Below are 13,651 nucleotides of genomic sequence, written 5' to 3'. Positions count from 1 at the left end.
TTTATTTTAATTTTTTTATTTATTGATTTCAAATTCGCCCTCACAGGACCAGCACGTGGCCACAAATTTGTATTTTGTGTGCACGTTTTACCTTACATACCATTAGTATATTGTGGCCACGATTTAGTACGTTTGTATTTTACATGCACGATATACCTATTAACACATTCAGTGCCATTGATGGCTTTAGAAGTCAATTATCCATGTTAACTGGGCAGGCTGTCAGTGACGGAGTTAATGGACTCAAATTGGTACTTTGTAGTTGCATTTTGTACAGATGTTGTAATATCTATATTGTGGCCACAGTTAATGATGATGTTAAATCACACGTGTATATTGCTATTATATTGTAATTATAGCATTTTGTGGCCTCAAGTGTGTTTCATGGGGACATTAGATTTATATATTTTATGTATTTATGGTTACAAATTAATATATTGTGGCAACACATTTGTACTTTGTGCGCCCATTCTACCCATTTAGTGGCTACAAATTTGCATTTTGTGGGCACGTTATATTAGCTGTGTATGTATATATGTGACCACAATTAAAAGACGTTTACCAATTGATCATATTATATTAAACCCACAGATTTGCATATTGTGGCCATAATTTAGTATTTCGTGGCCCCATATTAGGATTTTTGTGTGCTTTTCTGCAGCCATGTCGGCATTTCAAATAAGAATCTGTTGTCAGTTGCCTGACCGGGATAATTAAAGGTTGAATAACAGAAATAAATAAACACTTTAAACCCACAAATTCGTATATAGTATCGACAATTTAATATTTTGTGGCCCCAAATGAGTCTCTTATGAGCACGTTACACCTATTTTGTGGTTACAAATTAGTATATTGTGGCTACAAATTAGCATAATGTGCGCAGATTTGATCTATATTGTGGCCACAATAAAAAAAACAATTACCACGTCATGTCTGGGGCACTGTAGAAGCGGGTCCAGGCGCAACGGGGAAAAAAAGAAAAGAAAAGAAAAGTAGTGAGTGTTAAAAAGGCAGGCTGCTATAATTAGTCGTTTGTCGCTTTAACTGCCGTTAAGTTGTAAGCGGACGCCTTTGTCTATCTGGATAATGGAGGCCGATGCGGCGTGCGTCAACTACACAGCTTTAGAGGATTAAGGCCGAGGCGGTGGTGCCGCAAACTCACTCACTCGGTTGGCCGCCATGTGCAAAAAAAACCCATAACAAAACACACACACACACAGACACACACACAGTTTTGAATGCTGTAAATGAGGAGGCATCTGAAGAGAGGCACTTACTTGAAGGGTCACAACACACAAGAGTATAGGATCTACCGCAGCAGCATCTAATGCAACATCTAGAGAAGCAGAACATCTAACATGTTTTCTAAAGGAGCATCTAGAATAGCAACTAACACAGTATATAGAGGAGCGGCTGTAGGAACAGAACAGCAACAAAGACAGTTTCTAGACCCACATCTAGAACAATATGTAACAAAGTTATCTAGAGGAGCAGCTACAGAAAAATCTAGGACAGCATCAGTATGGTATATAGAGCAACATCTTGAGGATATCTAAAGGAGCACATAGAATAGCAACTAATACCGCGTCTAGAGCAGCAGCTACACAACTATTTTTACAGCATCAAACATGTTGTATAGAGCAGTATCTAGACTGGAAAAAAAACTGAATCTAACAGGATATCTAGAGGAGCACCTGGAATAGAAAATAACACAGTCAAGAGAGGCTCATCTAGAGAAACATCTAGAACGTCCTTTAACACGGTATCTCGAGGAGCATCTAGAATAGCACCAAACACAGTACCTAGAGGATCATCTCCAGAAACAAAAGTGCAACTAAAGAGCATCTAGGTGCATCTAGAACAAGTATTTAAAAGGAGCATCTACAAAAAGTTTAGAAAAGCATCTAACACGGTATCTAGAGGAGCATAGAACACCACCTCGAGAAGCATCGAGAGCAGGTCAGAGATAAACATCTACGACAGCTCACAGTAGCTAAAGGAGCATCGAGAATAACATCTCGAGGTAGAATCTAAAGCAACATCAAAAATGGCGTCAAAAACCGCAGTTTCGGGAGGAGTATCTAGAACAACACAGAGAAGCAACTAGAGCAGTCTCGAGGAGCATATAGAGATATTAAAAAAAAAAACAGCATAAAACACAATCTCGAGGAGAATCTAGAAACATACTGAAAATCATCTAACACACTATATAGAGGGGGTTTTGTAACATTTAGAACTGTATCCAACACAGTATATAGCGCAGCAGCTACAAAAACATTTAGAAGAACATCCAACACCGCTTTTATAGGCCATATAGAGTAACATTGATAAAAGCATCTGGAGCGGTCACATATAGACCAGCAGCATCCTGAAAAGTAATTCAAGTGATAACATCTAGAGTGGTGCCATCCAGAAAAGCATCTTGATCAGCAGCTTCAATCGTACCTAGAGCATAGGCATTAAAAGCGATAGCATATAGGGTAACATCTAGAAAGGCATCAAGTGAAGGCGGGAACAGCAGCACCTGGGAGTTGTACTTAAAATAAGCATCTAGAGCAGCAGGTGTTACTATGAAGAACGACAGCATGTAGCGGAGCATCTCGATCGCACGTTCGGCAGCATCTAGAAAAACGTCCAGAGCAATAGCAGAGCTGACAGCCTTTATAAATTGAGACCCAGGGAAGTCAAGAAAAAAATGAGAGGGCTTGTCGAGGAGGGAGAGTAAATCATAGGCGGAGAGAAAGGTAAGACATAAGAAAGTATGCGGTACACAGGCCCTTGGCCACACCATCTTACACGTCCATATCCACAAGTTGATTGTATTGATTGTGAGCTAATGTGCTACATTTCGCACATTTATCCTTCAAGATGGAGAAAGAGTGTCTGAATCATCTTATACAGTCAAGATAGTAACATGATCCCTTACAACAACACCGACGACAACAATAAAACAGATGCGATTTCTAAAATGTCTCCATTAATTTGGGGGTTTTGCCATGGAAAATGTGGAATATTGAAATATGTGCAAAGATTTTTAAAGTATAACAATTCTCAAGATGGTTTGAATGAGCTGAACATTTGACACCGGAATGGTTTGAATCGGGTGAGAATTGTGGAAAGATTGGGGCAATTTGTCAAATGGCTCTGTTAATTTGAGAGTCCTTGGAAAATATGGGCCTGGGGGCATTTTTGGAATGTGAAAACTAGTTCCCAATGAGGGTTGAACCACTTCAGATTTTTTTGTAATTGACGCTAAGTTCGGGTAGACTTCGACTCGTCAATAATATTGATATTTTTTTTTCAGTCAGCTTTGTTCACTCACTCCCCGCGGTTCTCGGTTGCACAGGCCCCATCCTGTCACATCCCATCACATTTATATACCTTCATGGCCTCTCGGACAGTTATTCTTGTAAAACTCTAACGTCAATTCAGGTTACACAACTGCAGGGTTCTTACCCGCTTGAGTATATCATAATAGTACATACAGTATATAATTACAAAAAAACAGGAGGGAATGCTCTGCAGTGTATTGAAAAAAAAATAATCAAATAACTCAGCTAAGTCGACTTCAAAAATAGTTTGATCCAAAATTTCTGCGTCGAAGTTCAGCCGGGACCCCCAAAAGAAAAAAAAAAAAAAAACAAAAAAAAACATTCCGCTTGGAACCATGTTTGTGCCGGCCGAACCCATGTTTCACACGGACATTTATTCCAGGCGGACGCAGTGTTGGGTCAATGATAAACTTTCCCAAAAACGACAAAGGAGCATCTGTAAGTGATTTTTAAGACACTGTTCGACGTTACATTTGAGGATAGACTTGCATATTTTGCAAATGACCGTGCTATCAGTCTAAATAAAGTCTAAATATATATATATATATACAAATTAAAAAGTCCATACGATTGAGGCACTGCTGCTAGTTTGCTACGTGAACACACAACCTGTTGGCGCCGTGTTGTTACAAGAACACGTGATTGCCGATTAATCGGGCCACAAGCTACAATCGTCATTGTGGACTGGTAAAGTCGACATGTCCACAAACTAGTCTGCTCAACCCGTAGTTCCCAATATATCTCCTAAATAAACAGCAGAACGCATTAAAAATGAAATGGTTTGAGTTGGTGAAGAAATGCGGAAGGTTTTGGGAAATCTGTCAAATGTGTCCTTTAATTAGGTGAATTTTGAATGTAAAAGTGTGGAATTGTGAGGGATTTTTGTAAAGTGGAAAATAGATGTTTGGTGTTTAAAGCGGTCACACAACGGCGGTCACGTAGCACCCTTTATTGTACTTGTCGGGTCGGCGGGAAGCAGAAGAAGAAGAAGAAGAAGAAGAAGAAGAAGGCGTCTGAAGCAGATGCAGAATCATACTATACAGTCAAGATAGTAACATGATCCCTTACAACAACCCCAAAAAAAAAACAAAGAATAAATATATTCACAACTGCCTCTACTATTTGTAGGAGATGAGCACGTAAAAAGGTACCTTGGTAAAAGATAATCATCACTACTTGATAGGTTTTGTCCTTTTTTTTTTTTTTTTTTGTCTTTTTGTTAAAAAAAAAAAAAGTTCTGCTTTTGGTCCATATTGGAGAAGAAAAGAAAATTCAATGAAAACATGGAGCCGAGGTTCTTGAAGAGAGCCCAAATGAATCCACCACCGCAGTGTCCTTCCATCGCAGGCCAACAGTCAAACACAACTGAAGTACTCACAAATAAAATGCCATGTCTATCAACAAAATGCCGTGTGAATGCTAAAGAGCCGATGGTGAACTGAAAGGCTGTAGAACATTTAAAAATTTGGGGAATGTGGAGATGTTGGAGAAAAAAAAATACTAACCCTTCCTTCCTAATCCATCTCTTTATTCAGCGACTATTTTTGATGAGAAATTATCAAACGCTAACATGCTAGCAGTTGGTATGCTAACATGTGGCAAAATAGCGACTCAAGTACTGGAGATAAAGCGATTATGTCCTGAATGACCTGAGCAGTTTGACGCTGGAATGGTTTGAATCGACTGAGAAATGTAGAAGGACTAGGAACATTCATGGAACGTCTCCATTCACTTGAGAATTTTGCCATGGAAAATGTGGAATTCTGGTGAAAAGTGGGAATTTTTAGGGAATGTCAAGAATATTTCACAAGCTGGCCTGAATTGGCAATTGGTATTTTGAAGTTGGAATGGTTTGAAGCGGTCAAGAAATATGGATGGATTAGGTACAATTGTAAAATGTCTGCATTTGTTACTATATATATATATATATATATATATATATATGGAAAATGGAATCATGGAAAATGTGGTTATTTGGGGAATGTGGAAAAATAGTTCCGAAGACGTAACACGTTGACACTGGAATGTTTTGAATTGGTTGAGAAATGTGGAAGGAGTAGAAAAATGTAAAATGTCTCCATTGATTTGAGAATTTTATCATGGAAAATATGGAATTCTGGGGAAAAGTGGGAATTTTGGAATGTGAAAATAGTTCCCAAGATGTCCTAAATGAGCTAAACAATTTGACGTTTTAATGGTTTAAATTGGGTGAGAAATGTGTCAAGGTAAGGTCAATTTCTAAAATGTAACCTGGAATTTTGTGGGAAATGTGGGAAATTTTGCAATACGAAATTAGTTCTCAAGATGTCCTGAAGGAGCTGAAAATGTTGACGTTGGAAGGGTGTGAATACATGGAGAAATGTGGAAGGTTCCTCCATTAATTTGGGGATTTTGCCATGGAAAATGTGGAATTTGTGGCAAAGTGGCAAATTTTGGAACGGGAAAAATAAACTCCTAAGATCTCCTGAATGAGTTGAACATTTTGACGATGGATTTGGTTTGAATTGGTCGAGAATCATGGCTGGAAGGATGAATTAAATTTGTAAAATTTTGCTGCAGACAACGTGGAATGATGAACAATGTGGGAATTTTGTGAATGTGGAAAAGTAGCTCCCAAGATTTCCTCAGTGAGCTCTTCAGCATTCACACAATAATAATAATCACAATAATAACATCGTCAGCGCCGTACTTTGCTGCCTAATACCTAATTCAACTGGAAATAAATTTAACGGGATGACATAAAATATAAACAACTCCAATTGTATTTTTTTGGGATTCTCCTCCTCCTCCTCCACTCCGGTTGGTCATCCCATCCATCCTGTAGTAGTTTAGATAAATAGATCTGTATTCATTAGAAAAATAAGCATTGGCCACACTTGCTGGCTGCTCGTTGCTAAGGCACTTTTAGTTGTTGTTGTTTTTTCCTCGACTCTCCCGCTTTTGATGTTGCGAAGTGCCGCCGCCGGTGTTCGACGCCTCCGCAACCAAAGTGCAGCCCGAGTCATCCCTCCAGGCGGAGATCCGGGAAACCGGTAATCCTTGCCGATACGAGTAGTATACGGGACACAAAAGTGACCCAGCTTGTTATCCAGGAAGTGCGGTCTCCCCCCACGGGTTCCCTCGCCAGCCTCTGTACAGGAGCTCCAGAAAAGGGGTGGGCAGCTAAAACTGGTAGGAGCGGTCTAATACCTCCATGTAGTCCGGCGTGGTCATCAGCCGAGTGCCCGGCTCGCTGCCCTGCTCGCCTGCGGAGGAGGCTGCGGTGACCACGTGCGTCTGGGGCCCGGCAGAGGAGGCGCCGTCCTGCAGCTGGGCGTCCTGCGGGTGAGGGTAGCAAGGCGGCGGCCTGGTGTACCTGTCTCGCAGGTCCTGGAACTCCGGGGTGGGGAGTCTGAAGAGGCAGTCCACCAGTTCTACCTTGGGTGTGGGGCCCTGGCTGTCTATCACAGTGGGGCACAGGATGCCGTTCTCGTGGAGGCCGGGTGCGAGCGGTCCCACGGCCCCGGCCACGGTGCTGATGGGGGACGAGGTCACCCGGAGGGTCCATTCTCTGTCTTTCTCGGCCGTGGAGCGGTACCCGCCGGACGCCCCCCTTTTCTGCTCCGCGGACTCGGGGCTTTTGGCCACCGAGATGGTGTCGTAGACGTGGTTATGTTGGGGTGGCGTCTCAGCCAGACCGTGGTGGTGGTGGTGGTGATGGTGGTGATGGTGCGTCCCCTCGGTGAAGATCCCGCACTCCATCTGGATGCCGGCCAGGTCCACCTCACCCTGGCGACGGAACGGCAGCTTGTCCCGCCGCCGCAGGGTGTATGCGATGAGCGCCGCCCCGGCGAAAAATGCAGACACGAACAGAACCAGAAGGCTGAGAACCAGCACCGAGAGCGGGATGGATTCCTTCCCGGGCGGGATCAGGGGACCGGGCTCCGGGTCGGGGTGGCCGAGCGGTGCGCCTCCGTCGGCCGTGGCTGTGGTGACCTCCCGGTCCTCCTGGGGCTCCAACTCTGGGCACAGCAGCTCCATGGAGAGTGAGCGCAGGTCCACGCCTTTGTTTTTTTCTGGGGAGTGGCACACCACCTCGCCCATCACCACCACGGCACTAAGGCCCTCCAGCCAGCGCTTGAGGGGCGCCGCTTCACAGTTGCACTCCCACGGGTTCTGCTGCAGGTCCACCTGGAGAAACACAGCACATAGCGGCCTCATCGAAAAAATATATCTCGTAATTAGGATTACATTGATTCTGATAGGCTTATTTTTTCCCATTGAATTTGCGCTGTATATTTTTTTATTTCAGCATAAAGCAGATACAATTTGAAGCTTTTTGTTTGTTCGTTTGTTTGCATTGAACTTCTGTTATTTTTCCTTTTTTTTAAGTGGCTTTGCATTATGTTGTGATTTTTTGATGATAAAAAAAAAAAAAGAGTACACAATAGAACACAAATGGTGCAGCAACACATGTAGACATTTATTCTTTATTCTCTGCAAAGAACAACTAATACTATTGCCGTACTGGTGAGCTGAGAAGGAGTCGAAACATCTAAATGAACAATAAAATCATCTGTCTCTCTTATATTGCCCTCAAGCGGCCAAGGCAAGCACACCAGAAAATGCAGCGCAATGTTCAATCAATTGATGCCATGTGACAAAAACGGTTTAATTATTTGGAATTGTATTTCATTATGTCAATACTACATTAGAACGTTCAATATTATGGAGTGCTATTTTTGCTCATTAAAAGACATGTTACATTTTATTTTGTTTTTTGGGGGGGGGGGAACGGAACTGATAAATGGTATTTCCAGTCATTTCAATAGGCAAAAATGATTTGAAATACAAGTGCTTTGAGTGTGGTCAGGGAACAAATTAAAGTTGTATCTCAAGGCAGACCTGTACTCACATAACAAGCAACAATTCAGTTCAATTTTTAATGGTTTTAACCTCCTGTCTCATGGGTTTAAATGTATATATTTTTTATTTTGAAATTCAGGGCAATTTGAGCCGCAGAATAACAATCAGCCATGAATAACAATCAGCCATGAACATTTTTGTGTGTACAGTGTTCCCTTGCAATATTGCAGTTCACCTATTGCAGATACGGTGCAGTATGTTTTGTTTTTTTGTTTTTTTCATATTCATATTGCACGTGAATTAAACTATCGCAGGATTCTGAGTGTAGGCTGTAATGTTTTTGTGTTGAAATAAATGCTTCCTATAAATAAATATGTGGTCGGTACTTCGTGGATTTCACCTATTGTGGGGGTGGTCCAGACCCTAATTACTGTACTAAAGCAACAAACATAAGGTAACTAGCAGGTTGACACCTGGACGAAATATTTTCTCCTTTATCTTTAATGACCGTAAATGCGCACAAAATGAGTCGGAAGCTTGCGTTATGACATGTTTTTTGTTGTTGTTGTTTTGTTTTGTTTGAAGAGCACTTCAAAAGGTAAACAATGCCACTCCAGGGTCATGGAAACTGCGCGCCGGCGTTTACGGCGCGGCTATAATAAAAGCGAGATTTGCCATCGATAAAAGATGTTAGGAAGCGAGCAGACAACTTGTACGCCTCTCAAGTGTTGCCTTTAAAGCGGCGCCTTCACAAGTGCACTACAAGAGGAATCTTCCCCTTTTACAGTGAAGACAGAGCCCGTGCGCGAGTTTAAAATTAGACGAGAAAGTGTGGGCTCGTGAATCCACTTTGGCGGTCTAAAGTATCGATCGCGCATCCGTGGAAAATTCCGTTCGAGAAGGCTAAAGCTGATGAACACGGCAGTGGCAGCAACACCTCGTCTGTGTGAAAATAAAATGTGAAAAGGGCTTTGCACAAATGCGTCATAGTGTAAGATTATGGATGCCATTTTGCCTCTTTTTTTAGTTCAGACATTTTTTTTTTTATTCACTGTATTCTCATAGTCAGACTTTATTCTCAGAAAAGTTTGATTTTATTCTTGTACAAAGTTTTTTATCCAAATAATATTTGGGGTTTATTCTTGTGAGATTAAAACCTTATTCTCCGGAAATTGAGACTTTAGTAATTTCTTTCATGTTTACACTTTATTCTTAGAAAATTGTGATTTAGTTTTTTCCCTTGTAATACTTAGAATTTACTTTTATACTATTGCAACTTTATCGCTGTAGTATTACTACTTTACTTTTACATTCTTTTCCTTTGTAATACTTAGCATTTATTCTGTAAAAATTAAGACTTGAAGGAAAATGTCTTATTTTCTTTAGTCTCATAAGATTTTAAGTATTTTTTCCACATATTTGAACTATAGTCTTATAATATTAGGACCTAATTCTCATAAAATACATTTTTTTTTCCCCTGTATTTTCATAAAATGTAGATTTTATTCCCCTAAATATTTAGACTTTATTGTTTTACTATTAAAACCTTACTGCTGTAATATCATGACTTTGTTGTTGTAAAATTGACTTTTTTTCCTTGTACAATTTGCGACTTTATTTGTTTACTTTTACAACTTTATTCTTGTAAAACTCCATTTTTTTCCCCCTCATAATATTCTGCCTTAATTCTAGTAACATTTCAACTTTAATCTCATAAAATTGCAAGTAGTTTTTTTTCTTGTAATATTTAGTTTCTTTTCATAAAATATTTCTCTCCTTCCTAATATTTACAATTTGAAATACTACTACTACTTCATTCCTGTAATATTTCAACTTTATTCTTTTAAAATTGTGACCTTTTTTTCCTTCAAAACTTTGCGACTTTGTGTAAAATTGTGTTATTTTTTTTCCTCGCAAAATTGCATGTTCATTTGTAATATTTGTACTATAATCGTCACTACAACTTCAGTATACACGGCTAGAAATGACAAGCGTAAGCACACGCAAACGTTGGCTTGTTCACGTGTAGTGTTATACTCCACAGTCCCTCTACTTTGCCGCTGCGGTCTGATTTCATGGTGCCCTTAGTCTCCATTTAGATAAAATGAGTCTCCTTGCATGGAAAGGTTCCCGAAATACAGCACCACCTCGTTCTCCAACACGGTTGAGGTTTTCCGTCTGATGCGTTCAAGGCGGCGTGGTTTTCTCCATTTCCCTGCGGTGCTATTTGTGAAGTAGCGCGCCATGTAGTCATTTGTGCGATGTCACGGCTAACTGGAGGGCAGGAGCTGGCACTTTTCCTTCCGTTTTAATTAAAGCCACTTAAAACTGGAGATTTATGACATTCAGCAAAATGTCAGCTCACTTTTCTTTCTTCCCCAAGTTTCTCCAAACTCCCAGCATAATAAGCGTGTTCAACTTTATTCTTTTTGTACTATGATTTTATTCTTTTAAAAGAGCCATTTTTTTCCTTGTAATATTTTGACTTAATTCTAGTAATATTATGACTCAACTGTTGTAGAATTGTGAATAATTTTCCTCTTAATATTATCACTTTATTTCTCATAAAATTGCATTTTTTTCCTTTGTAGCAAGTCGTTTTCATTGCTGTAATAATATGAATTTATTCTCCTACAATTGAGGTTTTTTTTTTCCTTGTAATATTTGGGTTGTAATTGTCATGCTTCGACTTTAGTGTAAAAGAAATGCACGTAATATTTCACCTATTCTTCAAATTGCAAGTTTTTCATGAAATATTTTTTTCTTTTCAAGTTTATAGTCATGGTATGACTTTATTTTTGTAATATCACAAATTTATTCTATTTTTTTCCCTCTCGCTAGTTGTAATTTGTTCTTGGTATATTGTAACCTTGTAATATTTGGACTTTAGTAATATTACTTTGTCGTAAAAGTGTGAGTATTTTTCCTGGTAACAATGACTTTATTCTCACAAAATTGTAAGCGTTTTCCTTATAGTATTTACAAAACTCTTGTAATATAACTTTCTGAGTTTTGACCCTTGTAATATACGGAACTACTGTACTATTATGGCTTTATTGCTGTAATATTAGGACTTTATTCTTGCAAAATAGCATTTTTCCCTCATAATACTTGGAATTTATTCTTTAAAAATTGAGACTATTGCAACAAATTCGCTATTTTTACTGATAATATTTTGACTTTAGTCTCATAAAATTGCTTTCTCCTAAAATTGCGAGTTGTTTCCCCTTATGGTTTTATTCTGCTAAAATTACAAGGTTTTTTTTTTCCTTTTAGCATTTAGAATTTACTTTACTTTGCATAGTATTTACACTTTAGTCTCCTAAAATCGTGAATTTTTCTTGTAATACTGCCTTTCCTCCTTTTATGAAAGTGTTCATGTGAAATTGTTTACAGTTTATTGTCACAACTTCATTTTTGTTTTTGTACTCCAAATATTTCTAATTTATTCTTATAAAATTGTGACTTTTCTAACATTCAGCAAAATGTCAGCCTATTTCCCCCCAAATTTCCTGCCTCTGCATCCACTTGGCAGGTCCTTTCTCCTCCCGGGCTTGCGCTCACGTTTCCATTTGTGAACATCTGTCCTCACGCTGTTTACAATCTCGACGGCCGGTCACCGAGTGGGCTATTTACTGTCGAGCCGTCAATCAAACGGGGGCTTTGAGGAGGCGGGAGGTATAAATTACGCGGCGTCAGTTAGCTCGGTGACAGGCGCTGCGTTGCGGGCAAGTTACGAGCCAGCGGGGAAAACGCCGTGTAATTAACGGTGAGGTTTTTTACTTAATTAATAGCACCAACAAAGTGGCACACACACAAAAAAAGTATTTTCTTTCCCCCTTTTTTGATGTGGCTTGTGAGCATAACTAAACAGAATTTATAATAACATTTTGGAATATATTTAGCCAGAATTAATGAGCTTTTTTTTTGGTCATCGTTATTATTGTTGTCATGCAACTCAGCGGGCAGTAGTAGTGTAGTCGTTCCCACGTCTGTATCACAGTTGTCACTCAGGCTGTCACGACCAAATCTTTTTAGAATCGATGGTCCAATAGGTATTTCGTCGAGTACTCGCATAACCGCTGCACCCCCAATCCCACTTTTTTTTGTGTGTAATCTTTTTTTAACTACTAGCATGCATTTTATTCTCATTTATGAGGGCTGTACTTCTACCTTTCAAATGTTAATGTTGGTACTGAGTGTATGGTATAAACAGAATATGAGACAACAAAATCAGCCTTTGCTAAATGCTTAGCATTCGTTATTAGCATTAGCGCACTAGCGATTACCATTGAGGCGGCGCAAACATAGTTCCGGGCGGAACTTTTTTTTGTTTGTTTTTGGTCCTCCCACTTTCCCAAAGCCCGCATGTTAGATTGTAAATTGTTGTCTAAAGTCTCTGTAGGTGTGAATGTAATAAGTGTAAAATGTTGTTTTGTCTAGATGTGCCCAGTGATTGGCTGGCGACCGCTCAAGGGTGTACAGCTGCGATTGGCTCCAGCTCACCCGCGACCCGAATGAGGACAAGCGCTACAGAAAACGGGATGGATGGTGATTATGAGCAGATTTATCTTTTTTTTTTTTTTTTAACTGGGCTTCCTCTTGCCAGTCCTTGTGCATGCTGACAAATGCTCCCGCATTGTTCTTTTGAACAATGCCGGAGGGAGGCAAAATGAAGAGTTCACAACATGGCGGATGCACAAAATGCAATATAGATGTGAAAAGTGCATGATTTGGTATTTGTGACTTTCACAAATATAATTGCGCTGAATTTTGTGTGTTTTTGTTCGCCTCGTCATCTTTCACCAGTTGTGCAAAAGCCGAATCCTTGTCCTTTTGTTCACAAAAATAAAAATGGCAGCTTGATAGTGGGTTAGAAGCATTAGAAAAAGTCCGAAAAACAAAATTCAGTTTAACCCATTGTCACAGAATTGGGTGTACATGTCTATCAAACGAGGATGCACGAAAAAGTCTCAAGGAACCATTACCTAAATTGAACAGAAAGTTGTCCGTTTTGGTTTGAGGCAGCTATTTCGCACTAGTTAGCACCCCTGAAAAGTTAGAGAAAATGCCCTCCACATCACTTTCACCTATCGACATGGAATTCAGTCAACATCTATCGAAGCATGTGATGCACGAACAAGGCTCAAGAATCCATCCATCTTCTGTACTACTTTTCCTCACTGCGGTTGTGCTGGAGCCAATCCCAGCCGACTTTGGGCAAGAGGCGGGGGTCGCCGGCCAATCGCAGGGCACAAACAGACAAAACAAGCATTCACACTCACACCTACGGACAATTTAGAGTCTTCAACTAATCTACCATGCATGTTTTTGGAGTGGGGGAGGAAACTGGACAACCCGGAGAAAACAAAAATTGCCTCACACGGGATGGCCTGGAGTTGAACCCACGACCTCTGAACCGTGAGGAATCCATGCCTGAAATTGAAGAGGAAGTCAGCTACTTGATTTGAAGC

At 40.0% G+C, this 13,651-nt stretch overlaps 1 protein-coding gene and 1 long non-coding RNA gene across 3 annotated transcripts in view; one reads left to right on the top strand and one right to left on the bottom strand.

Moving 5' to 3' along the window:
- LOC133488123 (uncharacterized) overlaps positions 1 to 13,651 on the top strand; it is a 65,440-nt gene that overhangs the window by 36,707 nt on the left and 15,082 nt on the right. The window contains exon 2 of the long non-coding RNA XR_009791565.1: positions 12,621 to 12,728. This is a non-coding gene — a long non-coding RNA (uncharacterized LOC133488123). The remainder of the gene's footprint in view (positions 1 to 12,620; positions 12,729 to 13,651) is intronic.
- LOC133488121 (SLIT and NTRK-like protein 3) overlaps positions 4,267 to 13,651 on the bottom strand; it is a 32,111-nt gene continuing 22,726 nt past the window's right edge. For both annotated transcript variants that reach the window (XM_061795613.1, XM_061795611.1), the window contains one exon: positions 4,267 to 7,502. In XM_061795613.1, the coding sequence (XP_061651597.1) occupies positions 6,495 to 7,502 (1,008 nt within the window). In that variant the 3' untranslated portion in view covers positions 4,267 to 6,494. The remainder of the gene's footprint in view (positions 7,503 to 13,651) is intronic.

Source organism: Phyllopteryx taeniolatus, chromosome 13, assembly GCF_024500385.1.
Source record: "Phyllopteryx taeniolatus isolate TA_2022b chromosome 13, UOR_Ptae_1.2, whole genome shotgun sequence".
Taxonomy (NCBI): Eukaryota; Metazoa; Chordata; class Actinopteri; order Syngnathiformes; family Syngnathidae; genus Phyllopteryx; species Phyllopteryx taeniolatus.
This window is presented reverse-complemented; position numbering and strand designations above follow the sequence as displayed.